The 20,555-nt window shown below is 43.6% G+C and overlaps 1 protein-coding gene across 5 annotated transcripts in view; it reads left to right on the top strand.

The window, feature by feature from the left end:
* The first annotated feature begins 1,314 nt into the window (after nt 1–1,314).
* The window catches only part of Dusp22 (dual specificity phosphatase 22), a 63,172-nt gene continuing 43,931 nt past the window's right edge, over nt 1,315–20,555 (top strand). For 2 of the 5 annotated variants that reach the window (XM_060373096.1, XM_060373095.1), the window contains exons 1-2: nt 11,202–11,235; nt 16,583–16,665. Coding sequence is in view for 2 of the 5 variants with exons in the window: in XM_021652937.2 (XP_021508612.1) it covers nt 1,426–1,446; nt 11,202–11,235; nt 16,583–16,665 (138 nt within the window). In the remaining 3 variants the exon portion in view is untranslated. Of the gene's footprint in view, nt 1,447–11,201; nt 11,236–16,582; nt 16,666–20,555 lie in introns of those variants that run through there. The other 3 variants (XM_021652937.2, XM_021652938.2, XM_060373097.1) reach the window with 3 other exon arrangements.

The raw sequence follows: 20,555 nt of genomic DNA on the forward strand, positions 1-20,555 counted from the left end.
TATTTTGTGCGGGTTGCTGCCCCAGGTCATATAGCTAAGTAGTGACTAAGACAGAAAGGCCTTTTCCAGGAGGCCTTTCTAGCTTATGATATAGGTCAATATCAAGCAATTAAACATAACTTCTGATCCTAAGTGCTGTGAAAAAATACGATGCAGTAATGTTATAAGCTACCTGGGGTATCCCTCAGAAACTGGGTAGTTCAGAGAAGAGAGACCTTAGAAAAAGTTATGCAAAGAATTAGGGGACTGAGATGTCAGCACAGGACCCTGGGCTAGATCAAGCATAGGACAGCTAAAAAGGGGCAGACTCTGGGGCTGATTCCAAGAGCACGGAGGCACAAATGATCTGAGGCCAGCAGAACGGGGCCTGTCACAACTTGAAGCGTGGCATATCTTTATTCAACAAGTACTTTGTAAGCATCTACTGTGTGCAGGACATTGTCAAGAATACAAAATGAAAACGAGAAACCTCTCACTCAGTGGTTCTTGACCTTCCTAATGCTGAGACCCTTTAATACAGTTCCTCATATCGTGGTGACCCCCAACCATAAAATTATTTTTCTTGCTACTTTATAACCGTAAGTTTGCTACTGTTCTAACAGTAATGTAAATATCCGTGTTTTCTGATGATCTTAAGTGAAAGGGTTGTTTGATCCCCAGGTTGATAGCTGCTGCTCTAGCTGAAGGATGTGTGTGTGTGCTTGTAAAGGAAATTAAAAGTTCTGGAAGGATGACACATGCCTCTCAATTTTATTACATGCCAGGACCTACTCTAGACAAAACCGCAATGCAGGTTATGTGGGGTGGGAGGCTTTCTGGGAACAGTCATCTCAAAACAATTCCCTGAAGAAGACCCTGGACCCTTTAGAGCTGCCAGCTGCCTTTCTCTCCTAGCTGGGTCAGGTCTCCACAGAGGTGAGTCACCTAGCCCACCTTTCCCAGACGGTGGTCCTTTTCGGGCTAGGTCGGGTGGGGCACGGCCACAGGAATCCCCCCGCCTAAAACTTGGCTCAGAAAACCCAGACAGGGGAGGCCCAAGCCCAGGCTCCGTTTAGCACCTGATTCACCCAGGGAGTCAAAGCCTGAGACTCTGACGGTAATTAGCACTAGGGAGCCCCAGGGGAAAACGCCTTTGGGGACTTGGGGACCCCCTACCGCAGCGGCCGCCTCCGCCCCCGGCGCGCGTGCGCGAACTGCAGCCCCCCCCCCCCGCCAGGTGCGCGTGCGCGCTGGGCGTCCGGCCGCGGGGGCGAGGGCCGCTCTCCCCCGACGTGCGCAGAGCCGGGCGGCCATGCCGTGTCCCCGGCGGAGCGCGCTGCGAGCGCCGCCCTGGCGCCGCCTCCCGCCGCCCCGCCCGCGCGTCCGAACGCGCGCCGTCTCCTCCCGCGAGCGCGGAGCGGCGAGCGCGGCGAGCGCGGCGCGGCCATGGGGAGTGGGATGAGCCAGGTAACGTCCGGGCCCGGCCGCCCCCTCCTTCTGCGGCTTCCGCCGCTAGGCCCGGCCCGCACTGCTTGCCCTTTTGAGAGTCTGGACCCGTGCTGGATGTGGTCTGTCTCCCTCCCCTCAGACCGGGCCTCTTGACGCCTGCCACCCACAGCATTGGTGAACCGGGCCAGATGGGCGGCTTCTGTAATTTCCTCTTTTCCCCAGATTTGTGTGCGCGTGCACAGAGAAGCCGCCCTGGTGGGGAAGTTCACGGAGACCCTAGAACTGACCTGGCTTTTCGGTGTCTGGAGCTGGTTGATTGACCCTAGGTTGTGGGGCTTCCGTAGGGCAACCTGTTGGCTGGCTGTTGAGCCTGCTAGGCCTGTAGAAACATCTGTCTTTGTCCCTGTCGTGGTCCAAACCCTCTGGGCCAGTTTCCTCACCCCACCCCATCATTCTCCCTAAGCTGAGGATGGTCTGGCAGTGACTGTCATCTGGGGTCTGTTTGCGTCAGCCTGAAGGTTAAGGAGCTTGCAGTTTCAAAGGGAAATCTTACCACGGTTTTAGATGTCTGGGACTAAGACAAGTATTTCTGTTCAAGCATTTTAAATAGTCCGGGCTTTGGTTAGCTTCTAATGGTGTGGCTTGCTTTCTCCTTTTCTTTCCTTCACCCTTTGACGTTTGTCTCTGCTTTGCGGCGAGGGGCTGTTGCAGTGATTTAGTTACTTCATCGGGAATGACCATTGAATCAGGGATGCAGGATACGGAAAGGAAACGTGTGGTTGATGGAATCCTGCACGCTTTTTGCACAGACTTCACGCTTTTGTGTGTTGTGAGTTTTGTGTGTTGGTGACTAGGATTTAATTTTGTTATTATTATTATTATTTTTGCCAGTGATCAAATTTGAAACAAACACCCTTTCTTGGATATTGGTTGTGTTATGCTCTCATTAGCACGGGGATCCGCCAGCACTATGAGCATTCTGCTTTTAGAATTTAGACCAGTGGGCTTGGGGGCTCTATTTGCCTTCCCCCTGACTGTGGTCGTGCCTCAGCGTCCCACTGACATTCCTAGTTCGCCCCCACTGTTTACTGTCCCCTTCTGCATTTGGTGTCTAGTATTTTATATTATAATTGAAAGAATAGGTTTAGGTGTTCAACTGATTGCCTAAGGGATGTTAATGTTACATTTCTCTGAAAAAGTGGTATTATTCATATCCACATTGTGCTATTTACCTTTTGTAGTAATGGATTTCTTGACTGTTTTATCATAACTATCTTGAACAGACACAGTTTTCAGTGTAGAAATAGAAAACTGTATGTACAGAGAGAAAACTATATGTATAGTATACATACTGACTGTACTGTTCCTGGCCAGGTTTAGTGCTTTGGGGTCACAGAGGAAGGAAGCCAGTGCAGAGGAGAAGGAGGTCCATCGCAGGCCTCCTCAATGTAGGCCAGTGCTTGTCCAGTAGAAATATAACATGAACCAGACAGACATTTAAATTTTTTTCAGTGAAATTTCTTTGAAAATTTAGAACAGATGATGATCATTTAAGGAATGGTATTAAACTGAGTATATTTAAGATACTTCAATATGTAACCAATAAGTACAGTTATTCATCAGTCTTAAATTCTCATTAGATACTTGCTACATTTTAAGTGCTCAGGAGCTACTGTCTAATGGCCACTGCTGGCATCTCTGTACCCGTGTATGGGAGGGGTGGGGGAACTCACCAGGTGGAAGATGGAAGGCTCTAAAGATAAATTTCCAGAGTGTGGGGGAAAGTAGGTTTAGACCTAAATGGTGCCTTCAGTCCAGGCAAAAGATCCCTGCTACAGCAAGCATGCCTTGCAAAAGATCCCTGCTACAACAAACATGCTTATTCCAAGATCAGAGGGAATCACCCAGATTACAAGGCAAGACAGTGGCAAAGAAAATTGCTGGATGCTAGTAACCAAGAGCTTTAACCAGAGTTCTTCCATGATATGTTGCCTAACTTGAAACAGCCCCCCTTCCCCGACTTGCTGGGAAAAGAAAATAAAGAACAGTTTATTTACAGAGTCAGGAGAACATGCTGGTGGTGGAGATGTGATTCTAAGAATATAAGAAAAATGTTTAATGCCTTAGAATTTAAGATTGTCATTTGGAGGGTGTGTATTTGAGGTTCTTGGGGCAAAATTTCTCATCACCTATAAATTGGTCATCTTTGGCAAAGAATTATGGTCTGAACAATGTAAATTCCACTCTTCAAGGAGCTAGCAGTTTGTATCCTCTTGGTAGGTATTTGTCCCAGTTTCCTCTGTTATTCTGAGGATGAAAGGGAAAAGGCCCCGTGAATTCTGTCCAGTTAAAGATGAGAGAAAATAGCAGCATACAGCAAGCAGTTGGGTCCATCCTTTTTTTGAGCTTCATCTCATGTACCTGTACTTCACATGCTCTAAGGAAGCCGTTTTCCTCTTTGTGCAGATTGGGAAATGGAGATTTGGAGAGTTTAGGTAAGACAGCTACATCCTGATACAAGAGGTGGTAGAAATTGGGTTTCAATCCCAGCTCCCATGGATTAGAGAGTGATGGGTTTCTTTCCTTTGACTAAAGCTGCCAGTTTGTCTCAAGTAAATTCTGAAAATCTCTAAAGCTTACCAGAAAAGACCACCACAGATTAAGACTCATTGTAGAACAAAGTCAGTCTCTTCCTTCATTCTTGACATTGATAAAGGAGAAGTTAAAGGCAGGCAGCTATAACTGTCTTTTAAAATTATTTTGTGTGTAAGTCCCAAGTAGATGTTCAGAGCTGACGAGAATATGGTCACTAGTGAGTTTGTGGCTCCTAGGCTTTTAAGCAGTTTTTTGTTGCCTAAGAGTAACTTACTTGTTCCTTAACAACCTGGAGAAGCAGTGCTGCTCATTCTGCACCTGTTTTTCACCTGAAGCACACACAGCTTAAGGAACTGGGCACAGGAGCAATGACTCAGTTGGTAAAGTGCTTACTGCACAAGCATGAGGATATGAGTAGGATCCTCAGCACCTGGGCCAGAAGCCAGACAAGGTAGCATGTGCTTAGAATCCCAGTCCCAAGGATATGGAGACAGGAGGACCTCTGGGGCTTGCTGCTTAGCCAGTCTGGCTAAATTGAGACCATGTCTGAAAAAAAAAAATAGGTACAGAGTAATTAAGGATAAGTAATTTAAGGATTACTGCAATACCCCATTAAAAACAAAAACAAAGTCAAAAACAAAGAAAAACCCCTGTCTCTTTATTAAGCATGATGTCACAGAACTGCCCCCACATGCTTCTTGTGTGTGTGTGCTTTTAGCTTGATCAGCCTAAGGTAATGACCGGTGGCAGGAGTGTTGCCGTTGTAGGGCAGGAAATGAGGACCCTCTGGCTCTGATATCTTTGTCCTCTAGTAACTTCCAGTATTGTTTGGCTCATGAGCATTCATGTGCCTGGCCTGGTGGCCTCTTCCCCCTCTGTGCCTTTCCTGTCAGGCAAGGATATTGCCCTGGCAGTTAGTAGGAAGCCTGCTATCGCTTCAGTTGGCATTTTCCATGAGAATACCTTTGTTGCTAAGAGGGCAGGGATACCAAAAAGCCAGATTTTCCCTTGCTGGATTCATAGATACTTAAAACTAAAAGACCTTCAATGGTTAGCATAATCCAGTGTCCATTTTCTCTAAAATGTTAGAATATAATGCCTCTCCCAGTCACTACTCAGATTCTTGGGTGAAGTAAAGGAGAATTTTAGGTGACATTTTTACAAACTGTAAAGTGGCACATGAGCTCTGTGATCGATGTTCTTGGATCCATTCCCTGCTGAGCACAGTGATGGACTGGTCCTGGGTCTGGCTGACATCTGCTTTAGAATGACTATGAGAAGGTAAAGGAATGAAGAAAGGATTACCGTTCAAAGGAGAAACGATGCCCCCAGTGTAGAGAAGGGTTCCTCAGCAACTGCCCCGTTGACATTTGGGCTGATATTTGTTTGCTGTATCAAGGGGAGCTAAAAGGCTTTCCAAGCCTCTACCCAGTGGATGCCATTCACATCTTCCCCTACACTGGCACCTTGCAATATCCCCTGGGGAGCAAACTTGTTCCCAGTTGCCAACCTCTAGTTTAGTGTTCTCTGTATCAGAATCCCCTGAAGCCTGTTTTACCTGGAACTGTGTATTTATCACGGAGTGGACTTAACCCTGTGGGAAGTACTGTTTCAGTATGAGAAAGTGCTGGAAGTCTCGTATTTTTGTCCTGCTAAACACTGTCCATTGTTAGCAGGTAACTTGGCTATGTTTGTTATTAATTCCTGCGTCTGTCCATTCACCATTCAAGTTATACTATTCCACACCTGCTGCTGCCAAGGCTCAGTGCAAGTTCCTGTAAGGGCGGGGGGGGATGCTGAAATATGAAGACTCTCCCCTCGGCATTGGTTCTAGGCATGAGGATCCCACTTTAGAAAGTGAACGTGTTTGGGGCTGGGGGCTGGCAGACAGATAGAGCAACATAACAATATTGTCTTTCCTGCACCCTCAGAATCTTGTCTTTACTTTTTTTTTTAAATATCTTGAACTAGGGATTGAACTTAGGTCCTCACATGTACTGGGCAAGTGCTGTACCACTGACCTTCATCTCCAACGCTTTTTGGTTTGTTTTGATTGAGGATCCTGTTTTTACAGCCTAGGCTGGCCTTTAATTTGTAATCCTGCTCTAGCTTCCCAGGTAGCTGGGATTGCAGGCATACAGTATGGTGCCTATCTTTTCTCCTTTAGCATTGCATTTTTGTTTAAGGATGCATAGTAGATAAATCTGTGGCCAAAGGGTATTGAAAAGTCTCTGTTCTTCCACCATTCAAGGAACCCATCAAAGTTTTTCCAAATGTCTTTGGGTTTAAAACCTAGAAAAATCCCTTTTGATCTAGGAAGAATTAAAATGCCACACCCACTTGAAATACTGCTTTATGCTGGCTGTTTCATCAGGAATTTCTCATCTTTTGGGACAGAGTTCTCAGATTTTGTGGCATCCTGAAATACTAAGAAATGTTTAAAAACAAATTCCAAACATTTCCTGTCTCCAAAGTGTACTCCATTCAGATATAAATATGTTTCCAGGCAAAGGATTTTTTTTTTCACTTTTGTGAGGTTGATGTTAGAGATGAGTAATATGTAGGTATGATCAAGAGGAGCTGCAAACTCCTGGGTGCTTCCATGTTATCCCAAAGTGCTTCTGTCTTTCAGGGTTCTCCTTTTGCTACTGTGTCTGCTGTCTGGTGACTGACAAGCATCTTTTTGACCAGTGGCTTCCAGGGCCAGTTCCTCCATGGTTGTGCAATTATCTCACCGTTCCCTGTTAGTGTGCCACATTGTGGGAAGGGCTGTGCCCTGCCTTTGTTTGAACATGGTGTGTGCCCACAAAAGTGTGTTGAATCTTGATCCTCAATAGAGCAGTGTGGGTAGGTCCTATAGGAGGCATCTGAGACCCGAGGCAGTGCTCTCATCAATGGACTGATGTTTTCCTCCCAGGAATGGGTTACCTGTTACAGTCTAGTCTCTCTCTTCCACATGCACCAACATGCCCTCCCACTGCAAGCCCCTGTCAGATGGTGCTGGGCCCCCATGCTCTAGGACTTTCAGAACTCCGAGCCAAACTAAACCTCTGCCCTCTATAAGTTGCTCGGTGTTTGGTGCTCCCCCGTAGTGGTGGAAACTGAGCAAATTCCTTCCTGACTCTTCAAGTTAGTCAGAAAGTAAAAAAATTGAAAGTTCTGAGTACTGATGACTGTGGTAAAGAAAATAAGACCAGACAAAAGGAGAGAGGGTGATGAGCAGTCTGTGACCAGAAGAGACCTCTCTATAAGGAACCCTGGGGTAAATGGGAGAGGAGGGTGGCCCAGCAGAGAAAGAGTGATGACTCCAAAGGACAAAGATGATCAGGACCAATTCTAAGCTTATTCTTCTAGAGAAGAAAAACATCCCCAGGTCACATCATAGACTTTTTTTTTCCCACCTGCCTTTGCTGCCTACCAGATAATGGTGTCTGCCTTACCCCTGTCTGCATTCTCACTGGTCTCCTGTCCGCTGGGCCCTGCAGGCTGCTCTACAAACCATCTTTCTGTGGGAAAGTCATTCCAGTTGGTTTACTTCATTTTTTTTTCTTTCTCTGTGCCCAGAGGTTGCCAACAGTAATAGTATCAGCCAAGTGGGTGAGTCAGACTTACTGTTTTGTTTAGATGATGACGCTGACCAGTTGAGAAGTTTCCCCAAGTACTGTTTAATCTGTTGGGAACCAGCCTTCCTTGATTTTGTTTTGTAATTCCGTTTGGAAGAGAACCAGACTTTAACTACAGAAATGGGTGGGGGCAAGTTGCTTACTGGTCCAACCCATGAAGTTTTAAATCACTGTCCTGTCTAGAAAACAAAGTTAAAAGATGACTAACCCCATTCTGTCCTTTCCTTGCAGTTTTAAAATGCATGTACAATCCTCATCTTTCATTATTTTTCAGTAAACAGCTTCTCTAGCCAGACTCTTTCCTGATGCTGTCTTTATGGCCTGCTTAGTTTCACATAGCTTTCAGCAAGAACTGTAAATCTTGTGCCCTGGCAGGAAGACCTGTCAGAATTGAGCTACCCCATGTCTTAATCCTCAGCCCTGTACTAACAGGTACCTTTCTCTAGTCTTATCCAAATCCCAGAAGGTGACTGACCGCATATTCCTGTAAATACGGCTGAAGGACATGCAGGCTGAGTTCACTAATGCAGCCATAGCTTACCATTTTGGGAATCCTTGCTATTTTTTGTAGAATTCATTGCTCAAGCACCATTCACTCATGTCTCATTCTTGTACTGTATAGTTAGGCCTGCAGTGGCTGCTTCTGTCTCAAGGATATGTGACATTCCTTGTCATTATGCCCCAAGCAAAACAGGGCATGGCTGTTGGCACAGTGTTTACAGTATGCCTGCTGCTATAATCATGTAAAAATGATTGAACATATATGCTTATTAATACAATGCTATTTATATAAGGGACCATGGGTGTCCTAGAACCAGTCCTTAAAGGACATGAATACAGGGGCAGATAGCGGTTACAAACTTATGTTTACTGGCTACATTCAGACTTTTTCCCCTTAAGACCGGGTTTCTCATTGTACCCTTGGCTCTCCTGGACTTGCTTTGTAAACTAGGGTGGCCTTGAAATCAGAGATCCCCCTGCCTCTGCCTCCCAAGTGCTGGGATTAAAGCATGTGCTGCCACCACCAACCAGCTCAGTTGTACCTTCTTAATTTACCATATAGTTGGGTATTTTTTTTTAATTAAGGTAAAAATGTCTGTATACCATAAAATCTGCACTTGGGGCCCCTGCCTGTGTTTCCATGAGGCCAAGTTAGTGATGTGCTCTTGCCATCTCCTCAGGTGTAGGTGAGGTCAGGGAATGCTAAGGGTAGGACTGAGAAGGAAAATATGGGAAAGCCAGTCTTGGAAGGTCTTCAAAGGTTCTGGCACACAGAACCTGCTTACAGTTTATGTTGAAAGCTATGTGAAGACTGAAGCTTACGAAGGATCAGCTAAGGGCAGGGAGTAGGTAAGTAAGTACCAAAAGTTTACTGCATCATCCAACTTTACTGATGAAGGATTTAGCATGATTGATTGCATGCTCAAGTCTATGGCTGAGCTTCATGAGAAAGTAATCTCAAGGCAGTGCAGCTATGCAGATGTGCCAGAATCTTCAGTTGCCTTTCTACACAGTTTTTTTTTTTTTTTCTGGTGAAAGTTCATACAAAGGACTCAGCTGTAAGCAGTGGAATCCAAATATAGCTGTTTTAGTAGAACAGGGCTAATGGCCAGGAAGGCTTGGGGACAAAGCCTCAGGGGTTACCCTACCTGGAGCAGATTCCACAAGTATTCTGTTGAGAACATTTCTGTAGGGAACCCAAGATACTGATACCATAGCCAGGGTGCTGACTGTGCCGTCAGCCCAGTGCTTGTGCTGCCAAGGGACACTCTAAATTGTTTCTGAATTATTGTTCATAGTCAGGTCATATGCTTCGACTAGAGCTGTAAAGTCCTGTGGGAACAGGACTCTGGCCCTGTGCAGCCTCTAGAGTAAGAGTTGAGCTCTACTCCAGAGGAGGGGAGAATGCCGAAGCTGCCCTCAGAGATGTCTACCCAGCCCACTCACAGGTGCTGTGGTAGTGAAACCCTGTATTGCCCACATGGCTTTACCTTTCTTCTTTTGAAATGACATTTCCAAGGCACATCACCCATCCTAAATTCTTATCCTCAGTGCAGGACCAGCTCTCCCAACCCATGTCCACTGCCTGCCCTCTCTCCTCACTCCTGTATAGGAGCCGTGTGTTCTCTTCTAGACTAGGTCTTGTTCCTAGTCCACAGGGTAAAGTATAACCAAAGAATCAAGCTGATCATAGACTCCACAGTCCCTGGCATCCACCAGTGAGCCTCCTCTTAGTGATTTTTTTTCAACCCTTTTAAAATGGGGAGTTGAGCTCATTGTCTCCCCTGTCTTGAATAGAGTCTTTCTTGCCATTTAAATACTATTTTTAATTATGAGTAGGTGTGTGTATCTTCATGTGGGTGTATGTATTTAAGTACAGGTGCCCAAGGAGGCTAGATGTGTTGGATGCCCTGGAGCTGTAGTTGCTTGCAGACAGTTTGAGCAGCTTGGTGTGGGTGTTGAAGACTGAGTGCTGGTCCTCTGGAATAGCAGCAAGTGCTCTTAACCTTTGAATCATTGCTCTAGCCTCTTCCTTGCCATTTTCAACAAGTGTCAGAGTAACTTTTCTTTCAGCATTGATTGTGAATGTCCCCATTTCTATATGGTTGAGTTGTGATGGACTATGATCATTTGTTTTTCCAGAATCACCAGTTGTATAAATTAGCCAAAGAGCCATGTTGTGAATATACCCATTAGAATTTGATGTCACATCCTAATAAAGAATGGAGATCCAGGGAATGGGAGATGAAGGTGGAGACGCTCCAGGCAGCCAAATGTTGCCAGAAAACCTTAGCTTGGGCCATATGCAAGATGAACATGCATTATTTTAAACAGAAATGCTATGGTATGTGTTCCACTCTGCTTCATAAAAACAGGGACCTTGAGAGGATGACACTGAGGAGACAGCGGACAGGAGGACTTTATGGCCATAGCATCTGGGTGTGTGCAGAGCCTAGAAGCAGGTGCAACTAGAAACTGCGGCAGGGAAGTCATTGTACATGTTCTTAGTTTCCAGAGCATTTTTATAACTGGATTTCACTATCTTTGCAAAAGACTGATAAGGATTTGCTTGGTGCTTTGAAAATTATGGGGTGTTTGTGAAACATAGCCTCTTAGCCCCGCTGATGTCTTCCATAGGGAATGGGGAATTTTCTAGTCCGGCAGAGAAGCAGGTCTGGCACACAGTCACTGAATGAGGTCGCAGAACACCGTAGTACTATTAGTGGCACTTGGCATTGGACATTGTGTACAAAGATGTTGAACACTGGCAGTGATGGAAATGCAGTGTGGAGAAGAGTGGTGTTTTCTCTGAATGCCCAGAGCAGCATGCTATCCATATCCTAAGCTCAGGGATCTTAAGGGAGTTGAAAGTTTATAGTATAACCTTTTGAACAAATTTTCTTAGTGGCTGTGGTCAAGGAGGTGCTGGGAATTGGGAATGGTAGGTGAGGGGCTTTGGCTTTAGCTGGGCCATCTTATGAGAGTGTCACCTTTTAGGCAGCAACCCTGTCCACTAGGCATCCACTGACAGTTTTGCCTGTGTCTCTCTTCCAGATCCTGCCTGGCCTGTACATTGGCAACTTTAAAGGTGAGTTATCACTCTCTGTTTATTTAATGGTAGTAAATACATATATGGTACAAAATGTACCTTTGTGGCCACCCATGTACAGGTAAAAAGCCCTAAGTATTTTCACATGGTGTGTAACCATCAACACCATCCATTTCCAGAACTTTCCCTTCGTTCCAGATGGAAAATGTGAGCCCCTCCAGAGCCCAGTGGGTTGGGTATGTGTGACTCTTTGGGTTTGAGACATGTCTGACACTATGCAGGTAATACCTCTTCAAAGATCTGATTTCAAAGTTACAATCTTTTGTGGCTAGTGAGCTGTGTGTACAGTGCATTGCCACAGTGGCTGTGGTTATGGGTTTTCATTTAGAATGCGCAGTGATTTGAGGTTAGTAAGTACCAGAGGTCTACTGTCATCATCCAACATCACTGATGAAGGATTTTGTCATTGAGCATGATTGATTGCATGCTCAAGTCCATGGCTGAGCTTCATGAGAGAGAGTAATCTCAGGGTAGTGCAGCTATGCAGACATACTGTGATGCAGCAGCAGCACTGGCCAAGCCTTGCTTCCCTGTCTCCAGCAACCCAGCAGCCCACCGGGTCTTGTTTGGTAGAGTGGGCCTCCTTATCCACAGATGTACAGTTTTTTCACCAAACCACATTTTAAAATGGTAAGCTGTTGTAAAATGTATTTTATTGGTAATGAAAAATTTTAAGTTAATTTTGGTTATAGTTGCACAACTTTCAATGTACTAAAAACCCCTGACAGAGTGCATGTTAGAACAGAGTACCACCATTCTTAAAAGGGTGACTCTTAATGGTATGGAGTCATACTTGACCATTGCCAAAGGCTGAGACACTGTTGTGTATTACAGCACAATAAAACTAAATAACAGTTAAAAACTAGCCCAGTAAATTTATTGCCCCTCAATATCTGCTGTTGGCTAGCTCCAGGATCCCTCACAGAAACCGAAAACCAATATCAAGTCCTTTGTGTAAAGTGATGCAGCATCCACATAGAACCCCAGTGTGTCTCCTCTGTACTAAAACCATCTCTAGATGGTTACCTAATCCTGGGCAGATGGTGTGTGAGAGCTGGAATGTATTGTTTAGGGAACAATGACAAGAACAAATGTCTGTATATGATCAGTCCAGATGTAATTTTTTTTCAAATATCCTTGATACAATTTTGGTTAACCTATAGATCTCCTTGGTACAGAGAAACACTTTGTATGAAGTCAAATAATGTTTGCTAAAATTTAAATCTTGTAGAAGTGAGAGGTCATGTTAAGTGAAATAGGCAGACTCAGAAAGACAGATGTATCTTCTCAAATGCATATATCCTTTATCTGCACTTCTAAACTGCATATACAGGAGGAAAGTGGGACATTATACATTGATGTGAATGTGTGGTTAGATAACTGGGTTTCTGAACCATTCTTTAAAAAACAAAACAAAAGCCTTATTTCTTATTAATGTGTTTGAGAGGGTCGGAGAGATATGTGTAGACATTGTGCCACAGTGCCAAAGTGGAGGTCTATGATGGTTTGAATAGGCATGACCCCCATAGAGTCATGTGTTTGAATGCTTGGCCCATGTAGCCTTGTTGGAGGAAGTGTCACTGTGGGGCTGGACTTTGAGGTCTCCTATGCCCAAGCTCCACCATTTTGGAATACAGTCTCCTTCATGCTGCCTGCAGATCAAGATGTAGAATTCTCAGCTATTTCTCTAGCACTATGGCTGCCTGGATGCTGCCATGTTTCCCACCATATTGATAATGTATTAAACCTCTGAAACTTTTAAGTTAGCCCCAATTAAATAGTTTCTTTTGTAAGAGTTGCTGTGGTCATGGTGTCTCTTCATGGCAATAAAATTCTAACTAAGACAAGATAGTGGTGCTCTGGGTGATTTGAACTGTAAGGATGTGGTGGGTGATTTGAACTGTAAGGATTTGGATCAAGAGGTTTCAAAGGAGAGAATTTAATATGTTGTATTTTATTTTATTGGCTGATTTTTGCTCTTGTCTGAAGAGTCTGCCTAAGGTTAAAATGAAGAGGTTTAGGTTATTGCATTGACAAAAAATAAAAAATAAAATAAAAACAGCCTCTTATAAACTGTCCTGTGGTTCACTCCTATGAAGAGAGTTTTGCAAATGGAGCAAGCTACACGAAGAAAAAATACGAAATGGTTCAGGGATTAAAGGGGAACCAGGAGGTGGAATGGAACTAAATCCTCTGTTCAAGGATGTTAAATGGAATAAAGGGAGTAGTGACCTCAGGGCAAGATCCCACCCAGCTAAGCTTCCATCTTGTGAAAAGGAATTAAAGAAAAGCTTAAGTCCAGGTGTAGTAGTACAGGCTTTTACTTCCAGTACCAGAAGATAGAGGCATGTAGATCTCTGAGTTCTGAGTCAGTCTATTCTCTAGAGCAAGTTCCAGGACAGCCATGCTTAGGCAGTGAAAGAAACCATGGAAAACAGAAGACTAATGAGGCTATAATGGACAGATGTTTCAGCCCCATCACGCAGCAGGACTTGGCAGCTTCAGCCATGTGGCTCTGGCTTTAGAATCAAGGATGTACTTCCCTCTGAGACTAAGGAATGCATTGAGACCAGGCATATGGCAGGGGTCTCCCTGCATGGAGACCCAGAGAAGCCATTGTGTGAAGCTGTAAAAGGCTGTTAGAGGAAGCTGTGAAGTTGAAACCTGGATTTGCCTTGAAGACCCCCAAAATGTAGGAGATGCCAGAGTTGCATAACACTGCTGAGGAAAGCTACTAACAGGGAGTGGAACCAGCCCAAGAGAAAGAAGTGTGTTGCAGTCAACCAAGATGAAAGGAGTTGGTTATCTGAAGAGCACTTTGACAGCTGACATAGAGATATAGTGTTTGGAGTTTGTTCAGCTGGCTTTAGGTGTTGCTTTGGTTCAGTATTTCCTCACTGTGCTCCCTTCCCTTTGTTTTGGAATGGTATACTATATCCTGTGCCATAATAAGTAGGAAGTATGTGATCTGTTTTTTGATTTTGATTTTGTAGGGGATTGCAGTTAAGAGATTGTGTGAATCACAGAAGGGACTGTGAACTTTGGACTTTTAAATTGAGACTTTGATAGACTATGGAGACTTTAGAAGTTGGACAAAACTGGATTTTGCATTATGTGATGACTACAAGACTGTGGAGGCCAAGGAGTGGAATATGGTAGTTTGAAAAGATACAAACTTACAAACTCATGATTTTGAATGCTTGGCCCATGAGAAGTGGCACTATTAGGAGATGTGGCCTTGTTAGAGGAAGTGTGTCACTGTGGAGCTGGGCTTTGAGGTCTCCTATGCTCAAGCTCCACCCAGTGTGGAACACAGTCTTCACACGCTGCCTGCAGATCAAGATGTAGAACTCTCAGCAACTTTTCTAGTACCATATCTGCCTGGATGCCATTATGTTTCCTGCCATGATGATAGCCAGCCCCGATGAAATGTTTTTCTTTATAAGAGTTGCTGTGGTCCTGATGTCTCTTCACAGCAATAAAACCCAAACTAGGACAAAGTTGGAGGTCACCTTTGAGACTTCTGTTCTCTCTTACCTTTACATGGGCTCCAGGATTAAACTCAAGGCAGTCAGGCCTTCAAAGCAAGTGACTTTATTCTCCGAGCCATTTAGCCAGCCCTTTTTCTGAACAGTTCTTATTCCTGTTTTTGTTGTGCAACTTTTTGTTTCTTTTACAAATACCTGGAGTAATCAGCTTGAAAAGAGAAATGGTACATTTTACTTTCTGTTGAGGAGGTTTCAGTCCACATCAGTTGACCCATTGCTTTTGGAACTGTGGCAGCATTGGGAGTGGAGGTGCTGAGGATGCTGTTTACCTCATGGCACCTAGAAAGCAGAAAAGAGAGGAAGAGACTAGTGTCCCATTGTCTCCTTCAGGGACATGGCCCATACAATGTAAAATCACCTGTCGAAGGACCCACCACCTTTCAGTAACACTAAACTGAGGATCCAGCCATATACACACAAGCCTTCAGAAAGCATTCTACATTGCATTCCGCAGGACAGTGTGAGTCAAAGCTCTGTTTCCCTAGCTTTTGATAGTGGTGCCAGGAGGTGCCTGAGACCACTGTGTGTTAAGTAGAAAGCTGCTTTTCAAGCTGGAATTTGAAGTGGTTGAAGTGGAATTTAGGTGGCTGAACCAATGAGATCTTCAAATTAAAAACAAGTATTTTAACATTGCAGTTAAAGCCTTTCTTAACAATGCAAACTATTTAGAATATCATCTCTTAGTTTTTGCTCTTTCTGAGGATTTGTTGGGAATGTAAATGACATAGTTTGACCATAGACATGGAATGAGGCTGGAACCCAGGAACTAGCCTTTCTGACATGCTGCCCAGAGTGGTTGTGTATGATAAACCCTTAGACACACACCCATGTGCACTGCAAAGAATAGATATTGTATCATTATTCTATGTCTTAATAAGCCTGCTTACTGCTTGTCCCACCACATGTGTTCTGGCTGTACATGTTTGCACAAATTGAGTTTATAGAGTAGTTAAATTTGATACCTCCATTTTCCCATTGCCCAATAGGCCCTGGGTAATTCCCCATGTCACCAGATATTCTCTAGAGACACCATCATTTACTTGCTTTTGGTCCTTTTTCTCTTGTATTCCTTTAAAGAACTTGGTCAAGGCCAAGGACTTAGAAGAGTGGGACTTTTTTTTTTTTTTTTTTTGTTGGGCTATTTAGTAGATTAGCCAAGGTTTCTATCCCCAAATTAATTTTTTTTTTTCCTACAGGTAGGAACACTAGAAGAGAATATGATTTTGGTGTCAGTTTTTTATGAAGATAATTTAACAGCCAGTTGATAATTCTATGTGGAATTTCTAGAAAATGTTCTGGATTATTGTTTGTTTTAGCTCTAACATGGACATAGATATTATAAAGCATAGTCCTATCTCAAGCTTTCCCTCTGTCAAAGAAAGAAGTATCCATTGTGCTCCTCTGTCTTCTTCAGCAAATGGGTCCTGGGATTTTATTTTCAACTTAAGTAATCAGTAAGAGGTAACAGTTTATATATAAATGTTTTTATGTGACATATAAAAATACACTAGTATACTACACTACAACATCTTGTATTTCTTTAGCAGTTTTCCCAAGTACATTGTTTTTAAAATCTGAGTGTAATGCTTGAACTCAAAAGTTGTATCAGTCAGAAGTAAATTAAGGCAAAATACATAAATACAGTAGTCCTACCTTCACCCATCTAGATTATTCTGGATATGGTCAGTTATGAAGTATAAAGAAAAAATTCTACAAGTCATGTGCTGTTTTCTGCTTAGACTGTACGAGTTATGTCCATCTCTTATGTTTGATGGCAGATGCAAGAGATGCAGAACAATTGAGCAGGAACAAGGTGACACACATTCTTTCTGTGCATGACAGTGCCAGGCCCATGTTGGAGGTAAGAGAGAACATTCAAGTTAAGTTTACACCTCTGCTCACCTGAAGATATGCTGTGGCCTGATGGAGAGGTTGTCCTTACTGTGCTTCTGCTGCATGGCTTACTTGTCTTTATTTTTTCTAAATGTCGATAGATAGATAGATAGATAGATAGATAGATAGATAGACTGATATTGAAATTCCCTTTGAATATGTAGGATACTTAAAATGCAATTTATAGCCTTGTGGGGGCTCATACCAGTAATCCCAGCACTCGGGCAAAAAGATGGCTTTGAGTTTAAGGCCAACTTGGGCTATGTAGTGAACTCCAACCTGGCTTAGGCTACAGACAGAGACCCTGTATAACAAACAAACAAACAAATGAGACTGAGGGTATCTTGGTGATGCCTAGCATACATGAAGATCTAGGTTCCATCCCTAGAACTTGAGAAAAAGAGCTAAATAAGTAAAACCTATTGCTGCTTTCAAATTATTTCTGATTTTGTAGGATCTTAATGAATTTGGGTTGCTCATTTCCTGATGATGTTTGCCACAAAAGTTCTAATACTATTTATGTTAAGGAGTAAAAGACAAAGGAAGGCAAGCCACCCTTGTGATTTTCCCAGGCCTGGCCTGAATGGACACCATCAGTAGAGAGCTGCAGTGTTTTAGGTTTGGGAGGTACACAGGGTGTGTCTGCTTGCACACTAATTCCAAAAACATCTTCAATTTTACCCCAATGGACGGTTTGAGCTGTTGGTCAGGAGCAAAATCTATTTCTGTTTCTGCTGTGACACAGCCCATGTTAACCTCTTTTTAGAAAACAATGCCTGTGTGGTTGTGATACATCTTTTTTCTATTTTAGGGTGGGGTGTTGGGAAGGGAGGGGTACTTGTACTGAAAGAAAGAATCCTGATTCAACCTGTTTTCTTTGAAAGTCATCTTATGTAAGAATAGGTAGTGTGTGTGTGTGTGTGTGTATGTGTGTGTGTGTGTGTGTGTGTGTGTATGGGTATTTTCTTTGGTCTTTGGAGATTCCAGGTTTTAGCCAGTGCAAAACAAGCTAAAATAGTAGAATGGAGGCTGAGAAATAGCTGTTAAGTCTGCAGTGAATGATCACTGCTGTCCAGATATCTCTCACTCTGTCTTCCCAGTCTGAGGCTCACTCTTCCTTCTGCTGTCCCCATGGGTGATTGCCAGGGTGCTTCCTTAGTCTAATGGGAATGACAGACTACATGTTTTTTTTTTTTTTGTTGTTGTTGTTGTTTTTTTTTTTTTTAGTCCAACATTACTTTGAAAATAGTTATTCTATTGTTTAATCTGTTAATGATAGTTTGTGTTTAAAATATAGACAAGTTAAACTGCAAAGTGGTCATGACTGACTTCCTCTTAAATCACAAGATGAGGCTTGAGGTTTCCTCTATTTTAATAAATTGCACAGCAGTCCTTCCCACCCTCATCCTCCGGGTCTGCCTTACTATTATGCACAAATTGTAGTGGAACATTGTCATATGAACACTGCTCTTCATCTCTTACTTTCCATCTATATACAAGGTCTCGAAGTGTTAGGAGTGAGGCCACTCAGCCTCTCTGTCACACACAGGAACCGTGGCTGGACTGGAAAGAAACAGGTGGAATTATTGTAATCCAGGTGTAAAGAAGCCACCTTGTGCATGAACCTCAGAGCTGTGGGCAGACTGTGGGGCTCCATTCTTAACACACTACAGGTCCATTGTATTCTGTCCATAGGGACAAATTCTGCCTTTACAAAGAGAAGACAGAAATGGGGAGAGGGAGAGAAGGCACTGAGCACTCTTTGTTATAGTCTTTATATTTTCCTCAAGCACAGTCATCCTATAGCTTGTGCTCTCAGAATCCTCAATGTTCTGTCGTAGCCACTGTATACTCTTAGTACCTCAGCTTGATAATAAGTGCTCATGTGGAATTCATGCTTTGTCACACTGCTGTTTTATAGCATAACATAGTTAACATTGCCGAGCTTATTGCATTAATTTTTATGTCATAGGTGATTTGCTAATTTGTTCCTGTAAAGCTGCCTAACAGCCTCTCGAGTTGCATGTGTAGAGAGTAATGTGGAGTGATGTGTACATGGCAATTAAGTTACTGGGATTCCAGATGTTTAGGGACTTCGGTTAGCTATTTTCTCTCTGAAATTCCAAATTCAGCCCCAGAATCCATGGCCTAACCAATGTGAAGAGGAGGCAGGGAAGTTACTGGTATGTGGTCTTCCATAGCTCTCTGTTCTGCTGGCCCCGATCCTTGAAGGGAAATGGGGCAGGAATGAGGATAAAGGGTGGGTTTGTGTGCAGGGTTCCGTAAATGTCCTGAGTGTATGCTCTGCTTAGGGAGGAGCCCTACCTGAGGGTAGAGGAAGGGGTGGGAGAAGAAGGAGCTGAGACTGAATTTTCTGAGAACTCCAAGCCATGCATGTTTATGAAGTTCACCTAGCTTTCTCTGGGCAGCTTTTCTGTGGGATGGACAGGAAGTAAGGATATGGTTTCTTCCCCAAATCAAGGGCTTTTAGTCCTACAACATCCAAGCAGGACTTTTAGAAGCATAGCTGCCAGGGAGCCATATATGGGGCTCTATGGTGTGGGTACTTCTTGGGCTATCTCAGTAAATACCTCAAGGTTCTTGCCATCAAGAGTGCAAGACTTTGGGGTCTTCAGGCCAGCTTTTAATGCAAGAGAGGGGCAGTGAGAGCATGTGGTCACATCATTAAACATGCTTCAAGAATTGATGAGGGAATCTGAAAATTATCTGAAGGATGAGCTGCTATGCATATGTGAGGTGGTGCTTTGGGGAAACCAATTTAGAGAGTTTAGTATGCCATAAGCTCCTGTGAAAATCCTGGTTAGGTTGGGAGGATAAACATTTCACAAGTTGCAATGTAGACACATGTTTTCAGTCCCTCTGAGCACGGATCTTGTGTGTTTGCTTGTTGATGTGACACATGACTTGCTCCAGTCTTGTGCTCAGAGTGACCAAAGGATGCTTAAGCATCTGCTAAGCTAAGGCCAGAGACAGTGCCCAGACCCTGCCCCCAAGGCTGCCTTTGTACAGATTGCTCCCTCATTGCTTTATTTGAATGGCTATGAGAGTCTGCTGTAGGGAGAAAGTAAGACTCTGTTGTTTTAGGACCTGTTGAACATACATCCTTTCTGAATGTACTGGTCTGTTTTCTGTCACAATTTCTGACCAGCACAGTGTCTTAAACTGCATCCACCACACAGGTCAGTTGAAAACCTGCTTAATCATTATGCATTACAGATTTTCTTTTCCAACCAAATAAGGAGCTCATGGTTTTTTTAGATTTTAACTGGACTCCATGTAACTTGCCATTATTTGGTTCTGGAGAAAGTTTCCAGAGTAACACTTCAAGTGTCTAACACTCCTATCAATATGCCTGGAGGGAAAGACTGGAAGCCACTGATCTCAGGTCTCTAAAGTGCCTGAGCCATTGTCTTTGGTCATCGAGTGGAACCAGGTGTTTGGGGTTTGTGTGGCCTCTGATGCATGGAATAAGACAGTCAGTCAAGGAAAAGAAACCTGGAGCTCCAAGTACTGTTCCTCAGAAGAGTTTCTGAGTAGGTTTTCCAGAATGAAAGCACTTTGGTTGCTTGGTTGATTGGTTGCTTGCCTTCTTGCTTGTTTGCTTGCTTGCTTATCAAAGCTCAAAAACAATTCTATAAGAGTTTAAAAGAAAAATCACCAAGTTCAGGTACTCTACAAATCTCAGCAACTGCCTAGAGTAGGAGAATGGCAAAGAGAAGGAAAAAGCCATACCGTTGTGCTGCAACGGAAGTCAGACACAAGGCAGACAGGCAGCCACAGCTTCAGAGAAAGATTAAGGAAACCCAGTGTCAGGGAAGGCAGCTTCAAGCATACAGC

The sequence above is a fragment of the Meriones unguiculatus genome, chromosome 19, assembly GCF_030254825.1.
Source record: "Meriones unguiculatus strain TT.TT164.6M chromosome 19, Bangor_MerUng_6.1, whole genome shotgun sequence".
Classification (NCBI taxonomy): domain Eukaryota; kingdom Metazoa; phylum Chordata; class Mammalia; order Rodentia; family Muridae; genus Meriones; species Meriones unguiculatus.